Below are 22443 nucleotides of genomic sequence, written 5' to 3'. Positions count from 1 at the left end.
GAAGGTTTGACTTGGAAAAAAGCTCACAAGTAGTACCACAGCAAGTTCGGTGGGGGTGAGTCGGGTGACTTTTAAGATCTGTTGCATTCATAAAGTAATTGGCCCGCTTGTACTGTCTCGGGGTTTTCCGCACAATACCTCTATTTTGGGGCTGTCTTTAATTTTTACCCTTAAATTTGTGGTTTTAATTTTTTTCCTTTAGTATATAGTTTCGACATATATATCATAACACCCCACACCATACAAGGCAAAACTTCCAACATGAACATAATCTAAAAAAAGATATAAATTTAAATTTCACTCGGCATAGTTATATTTAGCTTTAGCTTTGCATCATCACATTCACACAAATTATGGTAGAAAATGCTAACACAACTTATACTGCATAACTTAATTCGTACATAATTTGTGCTGAAATGAACAGATTCGATTTCCCAAGATAAAAGTATTATAAGACTTACGTCAAGCAAAATATATCTGGATATTTTCATTAAATAAGCAACGGCAAAAATTAAAGACTAGTGCGTTCGAAGAACAATCCGTGCAAAAATATGATTGTGTCGGCGTCGGGTTGGTAACCAGTGTTTGGTGATTTTTGTGAGATCCAAAAGGGACCCACATTCATTCAGAAATGCTTTCATTCAAGACTGACAGCTACCACCAGGCCCAACCTGACCTCATAGGCCCATCTGGCCCAACAACCTTCTGTTCAATTCGGACAACAACAACGTCTAATATAGGGTCTTATTTAGTTATAGTGGGTGAATTTTCCTAGATTTAAATAGGGATATTTTAAAAATATACAACTTTTGAAAATGTTTATGTCACTTAGCCTAATATACAATATTATACATTATTATACAGCATTATACTAGGGGGCAAAGCATTATACATAATGCATCAATCTTGTATAAAGTGTATACATGGTATTTATACACAAATATTGGCTAAATCAAGTGTTTATACACAAAGTATGGGTGACATGGCTAAATATTTTCAAAAATAGACGCATAAACCCAACAACAGGGTAGGCCATTTGGGAGAGCTGATGTTTGGCAATGAGATTTTTATAGCTTTTGAGAAGAATCCAACAACAATGGTGTGTGGGCATATATGGATTTGACGGAAATTCTGTCTGAAAATGCATTTGTTTCAGAATCTGTTGATAAATTTCTTGCATTTTCATGGAGTCTTTAAAGCAGTAAGAGAATGTGGTTGGGATTTTATTTGGCAAACGTGTTTCAAGTGGAAGGGACAATATTTTCAATAAATTCCAATCATTGTTTTAAATGCATAATTGATTTCTACAAAGGACAAAAATTATTAAAATAAAAAATAAATATACGGTAGATTTTGTCCTCTTGCAAGAAATGTCAACTCAAAATGCAGATACTTCATGAATGAAATTAGTACCTTATTGGAATTCTGCTGAAGGGATTAATCAGTTTTATGTCAATTATTTTTTGAAACCCCTATAGAATCAAACCAGATTAACCCTAAATGAAGGATGTAAAACAGATTTTGATACAAAAAAATAAGTTTAAATTTAAGATTAATCTAAAATTTCATCATTTCATGACCCTACTACTAATTCAATTAGTAGTTGTAGCTACTGGTTCAGCCAGACCACTATAGGACTAGTTATTATAGTGGAAACAGATCATGTGAAGACTAACCTCTCCATTATGAGGGGGGGGGGGGGGGGGGGAATACAGAAATCACAACTGAAACAGTGGGAAGAGAGGCTGAAAATTGAGTTTGCATTGATCTGAGAGCTGAACCATGAATAAGGCAAGTTATCTACATAATAAAATTTACAAGAGCAAATTAAGTATTGATAATACATGGCCTACGTTGGTATCAATGCCAGAATTTGGTTTCTGATGATTCCCATGCACTTCTGTATTTCAGCATAGACTGGAAAGTTCTGTGAGCAACAGGGTTGTAAGCTTGATACAGCAGAATCCAGTACTTTTGCCACATCAGCTGGTGGAAACTGTCGTTCCGTACACTTCTGCAATCATGTACAATAGATAATCAACTTGTGTCAAGCATAAAGATGGAAAATAATCACAATTGTATGTGACCAGAGATATGAACTGAACAAGAAAAAGTGAGATATTGCTTTTGGAGATATCATGTGCTGCCATAAAACACTAGGTAAGTTTTTCCTTTTTGGAGTTGAGTAGCAAGAAATATATAGGGTGTGTTTGGTAGAAAATGTTTTCTTGGAAAACAAGTGGGTTTCTTATTTTCTAGTGTTTGCTTAGTAAGCAACAAAAATAAATATATTACTCCAAGAGCAACAACAACAACAACAACATACCCAGTGAATCCCACAACGTGGGGTCTGGGGAGGATAGAGTGTACGCAGACCTTACCCCTACCTTAGGTAGGGAGGCTGTTTCAGGAAGACCCTCAGCTCAAGAAAAGGCATATGAAAGGTTAGATACGGGCAAACAAATCAAAGCAATTATGAAAATGAAAACAATGAAAGTAAATAAGCCATTATAAACCAACAGATACTCGCAGAAATCAAGAGACAAGAAACTATAGAGCAATATAACTACTCGTAAGAAAAGATAAACGCGACTACATAATCTAGCAACACATTATGGGGTGGGATGGGGTGGGTACTGAGGGTTCGGAGATGGGAAGGGGGGGATGGTCGGGCATTGGGTGGGTGATGAGGAGACAATGAACTTGGAATTTCACTTACGGAACTTGTTTTTCCTACTTCCATTAGGGAAGTCATTTTCCTCATTTGACCAACCAAACATGGGAAAATTGGAAAACATTTTTAAAAAATTATATTCCTCCATACCAAACACCCTTTAAATACATCTCCAAGGTATCCGTGTGCGGACTTATGAAGATGGAGGACATAACGATGTTTCCTATACTGGATATCATGATAATGTAACACAGAGCCGGAGACTATAGATCATCTTTTTTCTCCCTTTTAATTTTCAGTTGCACTAAAATTAATATAAATAAAAAAGGACATATCCTCCTGCAAGGCTATCTGGCAATCCTTGATGGGATAAAACTTGCTTAGGGAAGAGGAATTGCTCCATCAGTCAAATCTGTTTGAGGCCTCGCCTTCTCCCTTTATTTATCAGTTATCCAGAATCACAATACATTTTGTCTTAGCTTGATAAAGATAATTCTGTAATCCAGACAGTAAGACGCACGAGAAGCATCTTCTGCAGGTTATGGAACATTTTATGTCATGCAAAAAAGAGGCAGCACAATATGGAATCCAATATCGCGAGGGACATGGTACATTACCAAAGCAAAGGTAATTCCTGTTCCAAACATTCTAAAGCAATAAAGTTATCACAAAAAGCTAGTCCAAAGAAGCAGAAAAATCTTGGAAAATGTGCTGGAATTACGGAAAAAAGAACTTGCCAACAGAATACAGGAAAAGTACTGAGGTAACTAATCGTATTTACCTGAATCATAAGCAAAGTAGCAACGGATTTAGTGATAAGTTCTGAAGGAATTTCTGCTTCATTTCTGTCTGACATACTCTTTGACTTAAGATCAGCTGGCTGCAACAGATCCATGCACTAGAAATCAATTGATATAGAGAAGCAAAATAGCCACTAAGCATACATGAGGTGGTAAGAAATCTCACATTTGGCATGCAAGAATCATCTAGCGGAATCCGATCATTCACATAATCAATAGCCTCCTCAATCTTCTCGGTGGTGTTGTCTCTACCAGTAAATGAAAGCATCGCCTACACAGGAAAGTTAATCAGTTCTAAAAGAATCCACAGCAACATGAAGATACTGATGAGATCACAAACATGACTGAGTTAACATAAATAAAAATTAGGACACAATGCATAAACATAATCTTTGTAGTGACCCAAATTTCTGGAGGCATTAAATTGATAATCAAGTCCAAACAGATTTCATGATGTCTGATATTATTGAACTTAGTTAAAAATAGCAAAAGGCTTTAAATGAACTAAATTTCAAATGTTTTCAAGAGTAACTGGAAGTCCAAATATTCTTCTCTAAACTTTGATCCTGATGTATTTTTCAAAATAGTTTGATCCGGTTAAATACCAAAGTGAAATAGTAACCACCTTTATGCAAAAATCGCATACTATTTTTTCATCTTTTCAAGAAATGCATTTCAGTATTCCCAGTCTGCTGAGATAAATTACGGAATAAATCAACCTGGAAACCATGCAAATGAGGTTTCTGAAGAAGCTAATAAATATTAACATGCTATGCTTCATCACAACCCGCTTTAGATTCTTTTCAAACATTATCTTTAAAAACCGAATTGGGTCACACCGCTAATGCTTTTAAAAAGAATCCGAACAGAAATAACAGTTGAATGTGTACCTGCAGGGCTGCATCTACCATAGTCCGGGCTTTGATTTTTGAACTTTCTATTATCTCGTTGACAAGGAATCCCGATTCCTGCGGTTGACTAGTACAACGATCAAAAGTGCTCAACATACTAGGATCAGCAAAATTCGGAACTGGCCTTGGCCAAGGAAGTGGATTGCTTCCATGATAGGTATTCCGCTGTCTCAAGCGATATAGAGCAGAAGAAACCTGCCAAAGCAAATGAATATTATAGCAAACTTTGTGCACCTTAGAAAATTTAAATTCTAATATGAGGATAAGCATACCTGCTCATTGACTTCATTCAACAGTATTAGCACGGCAGCATATTGCTTCTTGAAAGGCTCTGAGTCCTTGAGAGAACAGTCATCGCTCTTTTGGTTTTCCAAAACATCATCATTCATGCGCCTCAACTCGGAAACCACTGCATCCTAAATGTTCAAACTAATGACATGAGCTCACTGCACATCTAATATTCATGCCTTTTGTATATCAAACAACAACTAGAGAAATGCATCTATTGACACAAATCCCGGAATACATAAACCGAAATAAATACAAGAACAGCCAAAACTTAAAGATGAAATACATGAAAAGTACAACTCTAAAATAGAAGAAACTAGTCATCAATTTGGTAGCAGCATCTGCTCAGACTAGCTCAATTCTATCTTAAATATTCCCCGCTCCAAACAAACAGTAAGCGCAGCTTTTCTTAACAACAAATACATGCTCAATGAATACCTCCACAGTTTTAGAAACAATTTATAAATGAGCATATAGCTATACTTAGATTTCGTCTTCAAAAAGTAAATAGAGCTTTTAACCTGCTAGTTCATGAAAGCTTATCCCTTCATCAATTTCTTCTTTTTACGCAAATAAACCCTTCAATTTCAGGGGGGAGTGAAGAATATATTTCTCCCTCATTAGCTTATCGGTAATTTGGACATGAACGCTTTGGTTGAATAAAAAGAAAGCTTACTGTTGATGTGACCATCTCATCTAACTAGCTTTAACTTTAAATGGTTAGAAAGGCAACTCGAATTTAGGATGTGTGTCACCATGACACCATGTTAAATTGTGTGATCACCTCATTTATAAGCTTAAGTTAGAGAGCTAGCATGTTTATTTAGGTCCGCAATAATTGCATAAGCAAACAAAGATACCAGCATATGTAGAGAGAGAAAGAGAGCTCGCTTTCATTTGTATAATCTTCATTCATGGATCATATGAAGTAAAAACTAAGATTAGTTTGGTAACCTTTTTGTCTAGTGCACGAGTCAACTCAGCAAGAGCTTGAACATCAGCTTCCTTTGCTTGAATCTGAGCGACAGCAGGAGGCTTTGAATATGCTGTCTGCTGATATGTGGCGGTCTCCATGACTCCAGATTTAGATTGCATATCAGCTTCTGCTGAAGCCACCTGGACATCAAGTGACTCATAAATTATGTGGAAGGATAACATTGATAAGCCTACAAAACTTTCCATTCTTCTTAATTATGTGGAAGAAAATGTCATAAACAAAATGAGAAGGGAGTTATGATCAAAACTCTAAAGGGGCTTCTCAAGGTATATATCAATATAGACCATATAATAACAGAGATTTTTGAGATTCGGGGTAAAATAGGAAATCATGAAATCTACTAACTCCCAAGTTGAATGCCGGTTTTTCCAGTTCTGAGGTAAACACTTGAGGTTCAGCTTTCTAAATCAAAATTCTATTAATATACCTAAACCTTTATGTGTGCTGAAGATATAATTAAGTAACTAAAAGTGTGCTCTCTATCAGAGCAGGTAGAGGTCCTGAGTTCGAGTTTCAACGCCACCCATTATCAAAAAGAATTTCCACGTTTTGGTCCATAGAAAAGAATCAGACCCACACGTGAGGGGACGTTGCTTGTTGAAGATATAATTAAGTAACTAAAAGTATGCTCTGTCTTATAGTTTAAGCTTTTAGATGAGATGGTAAAACATTTTAACAATGTGGCCTACTTTGGTGTGGTATTTCACCTCAATTACCAAAATTTCGATAAAAAAGGGCAGGTACATTAAATTAAACTAGAAGTCTAGAACAATAACAACAAAAAACCCAGTGTAATCCCACAGGTGGAACCTTACCCTTACCTTGAGAAGGTAGAGAGGTTGTTTCCAATAGACCCTCGGCTCAAAGAACGGTAAAAAGAGGCAGTAGCAATAAGCAGAAACAATAACAAGAAAATAAGACAACCGAGCCTAAAGAAACAACAGGTTATAAATTAAACTAGAAATACTATCAAATACTCTTCTAAGTCCTAACGTTAATTTGTTTGACCCTAGGTCACTTCAGCCAGTTCTAAAATTTCAGGCTTGGTAGGTGGAAGATCTACTAGGCCTCCACCCACCACTTAATGGTACAAGCCAAAACACAAAATACTATACATAGATTACCACACTCCAAAAGCTAGTAGAACTAAAAGGCCAATATTTCTGAGATACTTCCTGCTCACTGCACCTATGAATTACTTTCATAGTTTTTACAGTGAATTTGTTAGATCTTGTAGCGAAAGATTTAATCTCTCACTTATGTTTTTGTTCTCTCTGATAAGTAAATTCTTCACTTATGTTTTCCCAAGTTACAACAAAAGGTGGAAAAGACTCAGGGAGGTCATAATTGTTTTTATTAGGAACTGGATAGACAAATTGCAATATCAACTAAACCTGGGTGCTTGAGAATCAGTGAATCTGAAATATTGAATTACAAAAGGTATCTAAGGAAGAGTAGGAGAAGAACTGCTGACCTTTGTCTGCTTTAGGAGATTACTGATGGGATGACTTGAGGGGGAGAAATGAGAGAAAACATCTCCATTCTCCATGTTGTCACCAGCCGGAAATTTAATAAACTCATTTGCTCTTGCATTCACCTTGAGCTCATTGAAGCTCTCGAAAAACTTATCAACAGCATCTGCATGCCTTGTAAGTAATGTGGGCATGTTTTCAAATGGATTTAGAGGCATGCAATCAATGTCCTGCCAGATCATTAAACGTTCTAAATCAGCCATCAGGTCCAGAAAGCAACCACTGGATAACCAAAACACAAAGTACTGAAATACCGATTCTTTTTATAAGTACAGTACTGAAATACTGATTCATACACACAGAACCTGTTATGAATCAAGTAGAAAAGCTAGTTACAAGGACAGATAACTTAGTCTTCCAACAGATAAAAGAGATTAGACGCAAGAGTTCAATAATTCAGTGTGTATGAGACTTGAGTAATCCATTTAATTTAGTTATGCCTTTCTTTTTCTCTTACTCACCTTCAGAAGCGTCCTCAGAAGAAAGATTAGACTTACCATCTCTGGAGGATGGCACCACAGTGTGAGTACAGACATTTGGAGTCACTATAATATAACCTAATTCCTAACTTTATTTCTCTCACATTATGATATAGCTTGGAAAGGGACATAAACAATCGATAAACTACTCCTAAATCCCAAACTACTTGTAGTTGGCTATATTTATCTTCTGTATCTGCTCTATTCAAGGGCCCTTCAATAAGATACTATCTAATGTCTTAAAAAAGGCAAATAAGGGGTTTTCTAAAACTAACAATTCTTTAAATCTCACACTTATCCATATATGGACATATACGTCTCTAACCAGAGTAGACCTCTTGTCAAACTCTGAACCTAACGCAAGTGTAGCAAAAACTAAAGCTTAATCCCAACTAGTCGGCATCCGTTGATTCCATTGTGTCCTATTCTTTAGCTAAGTCGACATTGATTTCGAGAGATTATAGGTCCTTTGGTACAACTTCCCCCATGTGATTTTAGATTTATCGTATCCTTTTCCATCGTCTTCAATCATCATAGTGCCGCACTTAAGGACAGGTGCATATGGAGGTCTATGTAGGGCATGGTCAAACCATTTGAAGCAACCTTCTGTTGCTGTATCCATATATGTGCTACTTGGACCTTCGTAATCTTGTCCAATCTTTGTGAACCTAAGAGAAACTATAGACTAACATAGCAGAATATTATATGAGCACATACTAAGCAAGAATGAATTACCATGACAAATTCAACCCCAAGCTCTGGTCGATCAAACTGAACACGACATCTAGAGTGATCAACTGTCAGCACACTTCCATCATGAATCTCTCTTGTTTTTGGATGGATCGCAATGACACGTTGCCCAACTGACAAAGGCCTTGCAAGATCTGTGGGTAGCCCTTCCCTGGTACCTTCACGAAGTTCAGTATAATGTGATCTGACGGATTCCCGGTATTGATTAAGTTTCTCCTTTTCTTCGTTCAAGAACTGCTCAGAGAATCGCCGTGGTTTGCCAAGAGAACTACAACAAGGCGAGGATTCAATGGACCATCATTAACATAAAAATAACAAACTCCTAATGTTTAGGACTTGCCCAGGGAATAGAGTGACAACCAAATTGCAGGAAAGTTGAGAGGTATACCTTCTTATGACGCCCCATTCAACACGAGTTAACCTTGGAACATGCCCTAATCCAACATGATACAGGTACTCCACAAATTCCCTTTTGGCAAACCAAGGGTAGTCAATTGCGCTGTAGAACCACTCATACGTACACCATCTTCGTACCTGATGGTTGGAAAGGCAACTGGAAATCTTTTTCTGCATGCAATGTATGCAAGTTAACTAGTGCTCATATCACGAGAATGCACTACAAGATGGACAAAGGTGCATAACCAACCTTAAGACTGAATGCTTTGTCACGAAGTGCAGCGAAGGATGCACTAGTATCATCCAAACTTCTATCAGATATCTTCAAGTCTTTTTGTCTTTGAGGTTTTTTCAGGTCCATCTTACGCCTGCTTCTGACTTTAGTAGGTAAGTTCACATGGTTTTCCACGGGGATCTGTGCAGTTGATTGAGCTGAATCACTTCGTTCTGTTCTTGGGTCTGCACATGATGAATGCTCCTGATCTTTAATTAATTTCGGCGACACACATTGATAGGATCTTTTACCCTTATTGGTTGACTTCTTTGATGCTTCTTTTGCCTATAGGAGAAAAAATATCATGTCAAATTAGAAACAGTGCAGCTGATTAAGGTATCCAATCTGGAAAAATGCTTAACGTTGTGCTCAAACATGTCTAAATCTCAAAACAATCACTTAAAATGGACAAAAATAAGAAAATCACCGCAGCTTCCTGAGATTCAGTAACATCATAGTTAACATGACCTTCAGCTTTTCGAGCCTGCATGATTATCCTCAGAAGTGTTATATATCATTTAACACATCAGAATATTGAGCAGGGATGCAATGCTGTCTCCTAATACCTTAGACGACATTGCTTTCTGTGCCCTCCTCGCCTGCTTTGTTTCAGGAACAGCATTAGCATCAGTAGATGTAACTTTACCATGCTTTGATGTCGTACTGGAAGCAACTTCAAACTTCGATAAAGGTTGACTCCATCTCGATTTAACCCCCACCGATCCACGTTTGTCTCTTCGTCTGTGTGCTGGCACAGCTTCCAAGGAGCCAGATTCATCAACATGATCATTAATTTCATCCTTGACCTGGATCATTGACTCTGAGAAAGAAAAAGAGAGAATCTATTATAATCGCAGTTAAGACAGAATAACTATTGGAAATCAAATGGAAACACATGAAGTGTGATCAAGATACAGGATAGTCAGCATATCCAACACTTACAATCGAAAACAAAAGGATATAGCTAATAAACTCCAGAGTGAAAAGGAAGTTCAAAGCACAAGCAGGAAGAAATAGCAATGTCACAACTGAGACAAGACGGAAGAATTAAAGGCTAGTCATTTACTAAAAAGGTATGAAAAATTATAAGATCGTGAGCCCTCCACAAGCTATTTGGACAATATAGAGAGCATAGACAAGGAAAAATGGAAAATACTCCTCTTCTACAACACAGAAGAAAAACACGAAGGAGCAGGCCAGCAGGTTATCTCATGACAAGGAATAGTAAACAAAAATCTTGTTTTGTTGTCCTTGAATCCACAATTAGGTCTACGAGTTCCAGGTTCTTCCATACTTTCTAATATATTCAGAATCCCATATACTTTTGTGATAAACTACCATCAAAATCCTAAATCGGTAACCTCTTACACAAACTTAAAAAATAGAGTTAAGAAAAAGCAACAGATTGCTACTATATGCCCCCAATATTACCAGCTATTTTAGGAACTAGCGCAAGCATGTCTTAGATTTATTTCTCTCCTTCCTAAGGAATATATCACCTGGTAACCCATGAATAAATGTTTCCTTCAAAAAGTTAAGCTTATACAACAATATACTGTCTGCTGCATAGAATTTGACATCAGGACATTGTAAACAAATCCTTGCACATTGTTATTTAGTTACTTATACAGAAATTTTGAAAAGATAAAAATTTCAGAACAGATAAGAAGTACCTATACATGTGCAAGACTTTTTTCCAGCCAAATGAAGGTGAGAGCATTAGGTAGAATATCACAATCTAAGTAAGTTCTTCCTTTTGGTTCATTCTAAATAAGGAACATCCATTTTACTGCAAAAAGGGAATGTTTATGGAATAAAGTAATTACCTATTTATATGTCATAAACTGCAGACAGATTTGAGATATTTGATGTATGTTCTTAAATATATATGGTATTTGGTCAGTCATGCCAAGAGGGTTGAATAAAGCTATCATTAGTTGGCAGAATCAGAAGGTGCGAAAAAGCTGAGATGTCCAGAGAACCATCGACATGGATAGAAACTTTTGAAAGCGAAAAGCGCAAAAAAGAGACAAGGTCCACTGGGCTTGAAGTGAAAAGCGAGAAGTGAAGCGGATGGTTCTTTGAAGTGAAGTGCACAATTTACAGAAGATTAGAAAATACCAAACATGTATGAATTTAGTACTATAATGATTAAATTTCAATTAAAATAACTAATTCAACATCCAATTTACAATAAACTTAATATTAATCCAACTACTCAAAGTTGAGTTTCAAAGAACTGACTGCTTCTCATTGGGGTCACTTTGTGCCTCATTATTTGCAGCGCACAATTCGCTAAAGTGCATGGCTTCGGCTCATGGAGAGACAGCCCTAGCCTTCCCTCACATTACTTTAAGCAACAAAGTGAAAACCTTTTAATAACGCTGACCAGATAGGAATCATTTAACAAATACATAATAAAGTTAATGTTAAGTTCAAAGGTCTACAGAATTTGAATTTTGGTGTAGTTGAACATAGTAAATAGTATAGAGGATACGTGTTACCAGATCACTTGCAGCTACAGTAGGAATATGCTCAGTATCTTTTGTATCTTTCCAAAGCACTTTTTTTTTATAAGTCTTTCCAAAGCACTTTCTTGTTGCTGGTATATTAATAAAATTACTTAAATTATCAAAAAAGGAAACATTACCCGTTTGTGTGTGTTTGGACCAAAGAATTAGAATTTCCATCAAAACTAGTGTCATAGTTTTGATTCCCCTAGACCTATTGGAGTAATTTAGTCATTTGAAACGCAATACACAGGTCATAAAGTGAACTAATACAGGGAGAGGCAAGCAGTTGTGAAGGGTATTTAAGAAAGAGATAGAAGCATAGCGCAAAGATAAGCTAAATAGAAATCACTGTTCTTATACAATTTTTAGCTGAAGTTAACTTTTCAGTAAGTACTACACAGGAAAAATCTGATATATAAATACAGAGTAAATTCAAAGATCTAAAGTTTCAAATAACAAGAGAGAATACCAGAAATGCATAGAGGTCAAAGTGGCTAGAATATTAGGCTAAGACAAGGAGAATGTGAAAGGGGGATAGAGATACTATGAACACCCAGCATATCTCAAACAGCCATACAAGCAAGCTTTCATGCAAAGATCTGTAGAAACAGAATTCGTACCCTTTCCATCTTCATTTTCTGCTGTTGGCATCATTAGAGACAAATCAGCCAAAGTTTGTAGAGCATCAAAAGCGGAGCTTTCATCTACATGAAGGAAAAAGTGAATTAGCATATATATCCTCTACTTTCGCTCATTCTACCAAGATATAACAGTTTCTATCACAAAACAACAGGTTTAAAGTAATATTTTAAAGTGTTAAAATAACACCACTCAGAAATAACTCTTGCTTTACAACTTGAAAAAGAAAGTCAAACTAATGAGAAAGGGATCAGTATCTCAAAATATAACAGCGCTCCTGTGATGTCCTAAGCCCTAAGTTGCCCAAAACTTGTAATTCTGAGTCCTTCGATTCTCTAACTTTTTCCTGGCTGTCAAAGACTTCTACAGATAAAGTACCTCCCTAAAGATTAATGTCATGAACTAATGTTCTCATCTAATGCCTTCCATAGTAAAGCCTTGTAAGGCGAAAAACTGGAGAAAAGGAAGAAATCCTCGAGAATGGCAATTATAAAGCTTAGCTTACTATCATTATTATGGCACAGAAGTAATAGACACTTCGAGTCTTGAAGGTAGGCTTGGGAAACTTTGTTTGATGATTAAGCACTTGGGAAACCTATTTATGTTTTCTTTTGTTTCTTATTTTGTTTGGGTTTATTCGTGAAAATCTTCTCTGGCTTTCAACTCTTATTCTGACGCTGTTCACATTCTGAAGTTCCCGGCCACTTTGAACTTGTGAAACATTGCCGGAGGGATGTTTAGTATTTCTACTGTGGAGCAATCCTTGAGTTGCTGCTACTGTAAATAACTTTTTCCATCAATTTTATGGCATGTCAAGTGATAAGAAATGGACCTCGGCCAAACTCAAACCCCAAAGGCTAGCTCATGATGTGAGGATTGCTCAAGATAATCACTTAAAAGAAACCGCCCCCCCCCCCTCCCCCCAACCCCAACCCCCTTGTGCTCCGGGCTGGATATCTAGAGCATGGACAATATAACATGGCGGCCCAACATTGGGTAACCAAGAATGAGGATGAGTCTGGCTCCGATACCATAATAAGAAAATGGACCTTGAGCCTAACTCAAGCCAAAAGCTAGCTCATGAAGTGAGGATTGCTCAAGACCATACAAGAAGACAACGACTCATTTCCTCTACAATGTGAGACACTTAACATCAAGAATACCAGAAGGGCGGTGGAGGAAAGCTTTCTACCAGATAGGAAAAGAAAAGGGGAAGGGGCATCAAGGAGATAAAATTTGAGGTTTACGTAGCCTTCTGCTAAAACACAGCTTATACGGTCTAATATACACTCTTGTTTTCGAGATTGTAAGAATTAATGGTCACCATGATGAAACAGAAACTATGTCATTTTCTCCTTCGAAGAGAATTAGCCCTAATTTAGGTTAGTGCAATAGTCTCATACTTACTGCTCAGCGCTCTCGTCAAATTTGGATGCATGTTCAAATCTTATTAGGGACTCGACTTAACTTATGTTCCAAAGATGCATCCCCCTTCCTCCTCTTAACTAGTGGCAAAAAGATAAAATAGAAAAATCAAAGCGGACCAAAGGAACATTTAAAATGTTGTAAAATTATAAAAATGGGAAGTTCTAAAGAACAGTAATTTACAAAACTTTGTAATACCTCTCGTGAAAAGAACCTTTTTGCTCCTCTTTCTAGGCCCTTGTAACGAGGCCCTTGAATTCTTTTCATCTGCGGCCTCCATTTCAAGTTTACCCCTCGCCGCACCCAACCTTTGACCTTCTTCTGTACCACTACATGCCTCTTTGATATCATCAAAATGATTGTCGTCACTATCATCAACTTCCAACTTTTTACCATAAGGTCTTCTTCGCTTCTGTGTTGTTCGACCAATGGTTCCAGTTTCCCCCAAATCATTCTTATAACGCATCAGCTCACCGGTGTCTGCTTCCATGCTTCCCTCTTCTTCATCCACTTCATTACTGAGAAGCTTGGCATTGCCCATATCCACTTTAACATGCTAGTTGAAAAAAAAATCAATTGGTTGATCTGCTGAGGACATATAGTCTGTGAAGATAAGTCACACTGTGAAACAAAAGTTAAGTAATACCTTTCTTTCAGCAGTCCCAACAGGTGAGGGCATAGCACCATCCGTCCTACGGTTAGGTGTCCGAGAGACCTGAGGAGAACCACCTCTTTGTGAAGCTTCTGTTAAAACTAATGCTACCTTCACATCATCATCAGTGTCATCTTCCTGCAGTCTCAAACTCTGCCTACTTGGAGAAAAATACTTCTCACCCTTAGGATTTTCGTAAGAAAAAGAAACAGGAAAGCGTGGGGTTCGTTTTCCAACAGCTCGAGGCCGGCTTCCTGAAAGGCAACTCCATAGAAAATTCATCAATATTATCACATGACAAGTGCTCAATATATTAAATGAAAAGAAAGATTTAGATTGTTAACGTTCAAAGTGGTCAAGCCTCAGTTCAATCAGTAAATAGGTCATGTGGAAGGCAGCTAAACAAAATGACACCCCAGGAAAAGCTACTACTGCATGAAAGTACAATGCACTGGTGACAATAAACTCTATGCAAGAATACAACAACAACAACATACCCAGTATAATCCCACCAGGTGGGGTCAGGGGAGGATAGAGTGTACGCAGACCTTACCCTACCTTGTGGAGGTAGGGAGGCTGTTCCGAAACTCTATGCAAGAATAACAAGCAATAAAGATTATAATATAGGTCCAGCTGGAATACTTTTTACAGATATTATATTCTTTTTTGTAAGAATAATACTAAATATAATTTAATTTATACGTTTTTGTTGCGGGCTGGATGGAAGGGATTAAGGGACAACGCACCTCCTGAACGCTTCTTCTTCAACAAAGTCAAACAACCATGACTAGCCGCTAATGCTGGGGATGCCATCTCAGATGTTTTAGAAATATTAGGGTGAACTTTACCCCGTGGACGTTTCTGAGGTTTTCGAGGCGTTCCAGCATCTTCATTACTTTCTTGCTCACTGTCGCTTGCTGCCTGACATCCCACAGTTAAGTTACTTCATCAGCAAATACCCAAAACTAAGACTCAGCTACAATATTTAAACCCTAGAACTCAAAAACCATGAACAAATATAAGCGATAGCATTGAGCATATATTCACTTCTCTTTTGAAAAAGGTTTTCTTGTCGACAAGAATAATGCTTTTGCTACGACCTAATGCATAGAATCATATTTCCTGCTGTTTATTTAATATAAGGGGCTCGTTTGGTATGAGGTATTAAGAAAATAATTCAAGTACAGAATTTAGTATTACTCTATCTCATGTTTGGTAGGCTTTTTTCAACTCCGTATTAGTTAATACATGTAAGGACTTGTACCATAATATTGGTATAACTTTATACCTAGTTCAAGGTGGAATAACAATACCATGATTAGTTATACTTATACATGGATAAAATATTTAAAAAGACACTATTACCCATTATCTTCTTCTCTATCCCTTCAAAATATAATCCACAGCCTAAAAAGACAATTGTTATTGGTTTATGAATTGGTGTACTAATTTTTAATATAACAAACCAAACATCTATTAAGAAATAATCCCCGCATTACAGTGTCTACATTATAATCCCTGCATTACTAATCTTTGCATTATTGATCCCTACATTATTAATCCCTGAATAACTCGTCTCTGACCCAAACGACCCCTAACAGCTTGCAAAGTAATCCCTACATTACAATCTCTACATTATAATCCCTGCATTACTAATCTTTGCATTATTGATCCCTACATTATTAATCCCTGAATAACTCGTCTCTGACTCAAAGACCCCTAACAGCTTGCAAAAACGTTTCTGTTCAAGACGAGCTGCATTTTTCAATTGACGTATTTAGGAAGTCCATCCATTAGATGCCAAGAAGCTCAAATTCAAGCATCTCATGTGCAATACTACTCCTTAAGCTTGAAACAAATAGGAAAGAAAAATATAACTCTGGTGGATGGGGAATCTCAATATATCTTCAGTCTTACCAAGTTGCAGTAGTGATCAGTCATCATGGCAATCAACCCAACCACAGATGCAGTCCCCTCCGGAAGAGATAAATAAGCCTGAAAATACAGTAGAATGAAGTAGATAACGAATTGCATCATCATTTTATATGACTTAATAAATATATTCATGCTGATTAATTACTCAGTGTCATTTGTTCTAAATTTAAAAATCTTAAAATAATACCACCACAGAAACAATCTTCAAAGTGTAGCTGACCTGTTACTGGCTAAAATCACAAGACCGTGATTTATGATGATTATTTTTAGGGAAAATGGCTAAAATGCACCCCAAGCTTTGCCTGGATTTGCTACAACACACCTAACCTTTACGGGAGTCTTATTAGGTTTGCTACAACACACCTAACCTTCGTTTACCCATCCCAGTTATTTCTTTCTAAAATCAATGATGAAAAATATTTTGGGGTGTGATATCAATGGAATTCCTCCTCTTGAAATGTAAAATCTTTTGAGTCTTTCTTGATTTGGGTTTCGAATTAGTTTGTAGCGGAATGAAAAAATCTCTCTGGCAGATTTTAATTTTCTGGGTTACTAATTGGGTCTCTTGATATTTCATTTTCTCATCTAGTTTTTCCTAAAAATTGATTTGTGATTACTGACAATTAGCTTGGAAGCAGTGAAAAATCGAAGGGGAAAGAAAGACCCAAAAAAAAAAAAAAATAATAATAATAATTACCGGAAAAATCGCTGGAAACTGCATATCATCCGGTGAGGAAGTGTTAGTAACAAAGAAGAAGAAACGAATACAAGAGAAAGAAGAAAAGGAAAATAATAAGAAAAGAGAAAAAGTAAAATGACAAGTAGAAATGTTGAAAAATATTATTTTAATATTTTTATTGCTTCTCACTCTCTCAAAGAGAGTGAACTACACTCTCTGTAACACCTCACCATCTAGGGAGGTATATATTTCAGTTTAAACTAGGCTAGGGGGTAATAGGACCCCCCGTAAAGGTTAGGTGTGTTATAGCAAATCCGGACAAAGCCTGGGGTGCATTTTAACCATTTTCCCTTTTATTTTTTATAAACACAATGCTGTAAGATTAATATGGCATTCCATATTTTCTATGTATATAGCCATCTAAGGGATAGAGTTGATCACAAGTGAAGTGATTACTGTCTTTTAGACCAAATGTTGGTCTAGAAGATGACCGGTATCCTCTCCACAAAGAGATTACTCTTTCTAAGTGAATGTGCTTCACCAGGAAATGACAATTCTCTTTTACAAGTGTAATGGAGTATGGAGCGTTGTTTCACGGTATTAATGCAACATAATAGCATCAAAAGGAAAATAAACAAATCATATCACCAACTGGTAATGCAGATTTATGAATGTGAGGATCAGCTTTGATGCAATTCTTTCAACTATTATCAATTACCCACAATATTACATTGTTCCATATCAGGATGCAGACAAGGAAAATAAAGTAGCACCAAAAGTCTAACTAAGCTGGTTAAGATGACACAGAGATGCCACACGCACAAAAAAGCAGAGCAATGGAATCTGGAAACTGCAACAGAGGAAAAGAGAGGACGAGGATGATATTATAATAAGACACTGTAAGGAAACTCAATCAATGATAGATATGTTAAATTGCTAGTTGCAACAGAATAGAAATGTCATATTTATTAAAAGAAAACAAAGAAAAACTAAAAGTTTCATGTTATTGCTAATGGATATACGACATCCTAGATCCTACTGCAAACGCTGGGAACAATGTTATTTCCTTTTAACACATTCCTTGTCCTTTCCTACTATTCTTAAGTGGAGACGTCATTACAAGGTACAAAACAGAAACTTATGTGTATGAAGTGTTTGATATGTGACAATCTCAAAGTACTCATGGAACCCTACTTTGGACGCCCGAAATCTATGCAACTGGTGAGTACAAAACAACAAATCACACGTACACAATAGACTATCAGATTATGTACAAAGCACTCATGGAGATAGGAGAATGCAGCTCATGTTAATAATAACAAGAGGCGTATATGATACAAGTAACGAAGCACATACCACTAGGGGTGTCAAATGGCCGGGTTGGGCTGAATTTGGGCGGCTCAAATGGGCTGAGTTAATAAATGGGCGGTTCAAGTTACTTGGGCTGAAATTGGCTAAAAGCGGGTCATAACCCAACCCGCCCAATTCTTGCTAAGTTTTAATTTCTTTATTTGTTCTTTTATAAATTTTTTAGTACCTAATAAAATTATTTTCTTTCTTTATTATGGCTATATATAACATATCAAATAAAGAAAATGTCTTTTTGAAAATATTTTGACAAGATTTTACGTGATTCAATTTGGTTTGCATATCAGCCCAACTTTTTATGGGCTGAAATGGGCTGAGCTAATAGTTGGGTGGGTCAATGATCAGCCCAAACTTGGGCAGGTTGGGCGGGTCATGCTTTCATGGGCTGATTTTGCCACACCTATATACAACCTTATCAGCAATCATGACCATGTAAGAGAAAAAGGTTAAATCATTTCGAGAACGAAGAAAGACTCAAAGGCTCTGTGACAGAGGGCATGCAATGTTAGTTGATTGCCTACTAGTACAAGTTCAACTGAACAGATGAAAACAGCCCCTCAAAAATTGACAACCCTAACTAGATTTCTTTGTGAAAAACATCTGACAGATTAGTGTTCTGCTTCTCAAAGAACTTATATTGAATAATTCACAAGCCAACAACATGATGCGTTAGAACAAGATTCCAACAAAATGGACTGTCTCACCATGCTATCAGTACAGATGACATTTAAGACCAGGTATACATCAGCAGGAATATGGATAAGAACATGAAGAGAGGTATTTTCTATCAAGAAACATCGTTAGATGATATCATAAGCTAAGAGGATTCAATTATAACGACATGTGTTACTTCGTTGTCAGCATTCAGAGCATACCCTATTCATCGTGTAAAGAGCTTCCACCATTTCTGCAGTTCGGTGTTTCACTGCAGATGCAACCTGCAATAAGTACAAAGCAGCTCTTAGAGGCAAGCCATCAGAGATCAATCAACAGCAAACATATGCAAGTTAGAGGGTATATTCGAGAAACCGCAATTAATGAATATACTTTGAATTGGAACGGACCTTTTTCCAATCTTTACCATACTTGCGGTATGCTTGATAGAAGCGTGTCAGGTCTTCCTCACTCCACTCTGGACCAAGCATATCAGACAACTTCCTCTTCTGCAATTTTGAACAAAGAACCGTGTCAAAATGCAAACAGTATGCCCTCCCCCAGTCTTCATAGAATACGTTACATCGAACCTAAGAAAATGTATGAAATATTTCTCCTTTCCAACTCAACATATTACCACTTTCTTAAAGAAATCATTTGGTATGAAGAAATGAACCTTGGCCTAACTCAAGTCCAAAACCTTGTTCATGATAGGAGGAGAGGACTGCCCAAGACCATATAAGGAAACCACAATCCATTCCCTATGTCGGACTTGACACTTCCCCACGCTCAAGACTGGACAATTGGAGCGTGGATAAAAACCACAGGGGGGCCCAACATTGAGAAATAAAACAACCACCACCAATGGACCTAGCTCTGATACCATGTGAAGAAATGAACTTTGGGCCTACCTCAACAACAAGCTAGCTAATGAGAGTGGGACTTCCCAAGGCCATATAAGGAAACCACAACTTGTTCCCTCGACCAGCGTAGGACTTGATAGTTGACAAGAATAACAAAGGGAAGTGCTGTAAATTTAACTTTCCCGTATATTATCCACCTTTAGTAAGAAGAAAGTTGTGGGAAAACAATTTGAAAACTTCCCACATAAATAACTTCCACAAAAAACGTGTGATAAAAGAATTCCCAACATCTTTTTAAGGAAAGTTGAAAATCAAAAACCAGACATTGTCTATTCATTCAAAATTTTCCTCTTTCATTCAAAGAAAAATATGCAAAAAAATGTCTTCACTTCACTAACACATTTCTAGCAACTTCCTAACATCCTTGACAAAACCATTCATCTCTCTCCTTGCAATATCTATCTCTTTTCAAGTTTATACTATGGAAAAGGTAACATGCACAGTGGCAGATGTAGCATTCTAGGTGGGGGTTCAATTGAACCCCTAACTTTGAAGCGGAGCATACATTTTTGTGTAAAATTATTAAAATTGCAATAAATAGTAGACATGAGCCCATGACTTATAAAATACAATGTATTCAAGCTAAGAATATTAAAAAGATGAACCCATAGAGTTTAAATCCTGCATCCACCTCTGAACATGCACCATCTTATGTTGTCGGCAGGCCCCACTTCTCAAACAAACAAAGAGCATGTTATCATTTCCAATAAGACACTAATTTTTCCTAGATTCCAAAAGAAAACAAAACTCACTTACATGCCTCTTCATGGAATATTACAAGAGCAAACAAAAGTATAGTAAAACTCACCCGTTGCAAGCTTTTCTTTGAGTTGTCCCCATTGCCATCTTTACTGGGAGAGATTTCAGTTGTAGGAGATAATCTTTTGTTTACACTTCTAGATTTTTTTGCTGGAGCCATGCCTAAAATCTTCGGAAACCTATACCAAAAAGCAGAATCAGGCAAGCACAACGTAAGATTCTGTTTGATGACAATTAAATGTCTTGGGAAGTGATAAACCACATTGGTAATAAATGTGATTTAAAATGTACGCACCAAATTATAGTTTCCACAAAATAGATCTCCGCGGCATACTTTGTTGATCAATATATAAGTAAATGGTAAATATTATATAAACGAAACAAGAGGCTTATTGTATAGAGGGGAGCTAGGATTTGAAATTTATGGGTTCTTATTCTAGGATAGCGACATCAGGTGTTACTAACTGGTTCTAAATTTAATATTTTGCACATATTTAGTGAATTTCTTAATACAAATACAACGTTTTAATTAAATCTACTGGGTTCGGCCAAACCCGTACTTCGGCTTCTAGCTCGGCACCAACTTATTAACAACTAGTAACTTTTTTTGAAACCTTTGAAACTCCCATTGTCCTTTCAAATGGTTATCAAAGATAAAACAGCAACAACATACCCAGAGTAATCCCACAAGTGGGTCCGGAGAGTGTAGGATGTACGCAGACCTTACGTACTTTTACTGTGCTTCAAATAGGTTTAAACAGTATCTTCTATATAAAATTCTTCTAAACAAAAAAACAAAAAAGAAATTCCTTACATGCTTTTACCCAGCAAATATATGGAATTATGCCTACCAATAATTCCTATTGATAAGATCGATAAGTTTTCTTGCATGATGAACAAGGGTTATTAAAATCTCTATAATTTTGTGCTAATTCTATATTTTTTTTATGCTCAAAAAGCAGCAACCTTCAACCATGACCAAAGATAAAATTAGTAACTCTGAGCACTCAACAGAATTTACAAGAAACACTTAACAGATATAAAAAGAAGCGATCTTGTAGAAAGACCCAAAAAGAAAAGATTGAAACTTTCAAAATCACAGTTAAAACCCAATTTGTTTGTTAAAAAAAAAAAAAAGAATCATAGAGCAAAAAAGAAAAGGTGAGAATGTTTACCTATGAATCAAATTAGAGAAGCATGAGCTGTGATATAAATGAGAGATTTGGATAGGTTGAATTTTGGAGAAATTTGGGGAAGAAGATGAATTTGGGGTAATAGCCGCGAAACTCTGTATTTGTATTTTATGCCAGAGAAAATATGTTTTATATATTACTACTATATAGTATACTTTTCCTTTTCGAATTCAATTTAAAATAAGTAACTATTTGTCTTTTTCTGATTCGAGGTTTGGGAATGTTTAAATAGGATACTGAAACTTTTGAAAATAACAACTACGGCAACGAGTTTTAGAATTGAGCTTAGGAATTAACAAAGGGGCAATTCGCACAATTGCCCTTCTTTTGGAATTGGTCTTTAAATTTTGCCCCTCATATTTGCGGTCTTTAAATTTTGCCCTCATGTTGTAGTTTTTAAGCTTTTGCCAATTTTGATACCTCGAGGTTTTGGGTTCGAACCACATTTCCGACAAGATAAAATAAATAATAATTTATAAAATGAGGGAGTGTACGCCCCTCCTCGCATAACTTAAGGAAAACTAAAGTTATGCGGAGGGGGCATAACTTTTCCTCAAGACATAGTTTAGTTATGTTTTATGGAAAAGCAAAACTTTCGTAAG

At 36.6% G+C, this 22443-nt stretch overlaps 1 protein-coding gene across 1 annotated transcript; it reads right to left on the bottom strand.

Moving 5' to 3' along the window:
• Positions 1-1535: 1535 nt before the first annotated feature.
• LOC132034331 (protein ALWAYS EARLY 3) lies at positions 1536-21981 on the bottom strand. The gene is made up of 21 exons (XM_059424646.1): positions 21824-21981; positions 20698-20827; positions 19377-19475; positions 19188-19250; positions 16248-16325; positions 15077-15251; positions 14325-14584; positions 13877-14234; positions 12235-12318; positions 9668-9921; positions 9529-9585; positions 9078-9386; positions 8820-8998; positions 8417-8699; positions 7145-7372; positions 5628-5789; positions 4658-4801; positions 4365-4580; positions 3641-3745; positions 3456-3554; positions 1536-2014 (listed from the first exon to the last, which is right to left on the bottom strand). The coding sequence occupies exons 2-21, from the start codon at positions 20806-20808 to the stop codon at positions 1850-1852; spliced, it is 3429 nt and encodes a 1142-aa protein (XP_059280629.1). The 5' UTR covers positions 20809-20827; positions 21824-21981; the 3' UTR covers positions 1536-1849.
• Between the last annotated feature and the right edge of the window lie 462 nt (positions 21982-22443).

The sequence above is a fragment of the Lycium ferocissimum genome, chromosome 10 (genome assembly GCF_029784015.1).
Source record: "Lycium ferocissimum isolate CSIRO_LF1 chromosome 10, AGI_CSIRO_Lferr_CH_V1, whole genome shotgun sequence".
In the NCBI taxonomy this organism is placed as follows: Eukaryota; Viridiplantae; Streptophyta; class Magnoliopsida; order Solanales; family Solanaceae; genus Lycium; species Lycium ferocissimum.
The sequence above is the reverse complement of the archived record's forward strand: the minus strand, read 5'-3'. Positions and strand labels throughout refer to the sequence as shown.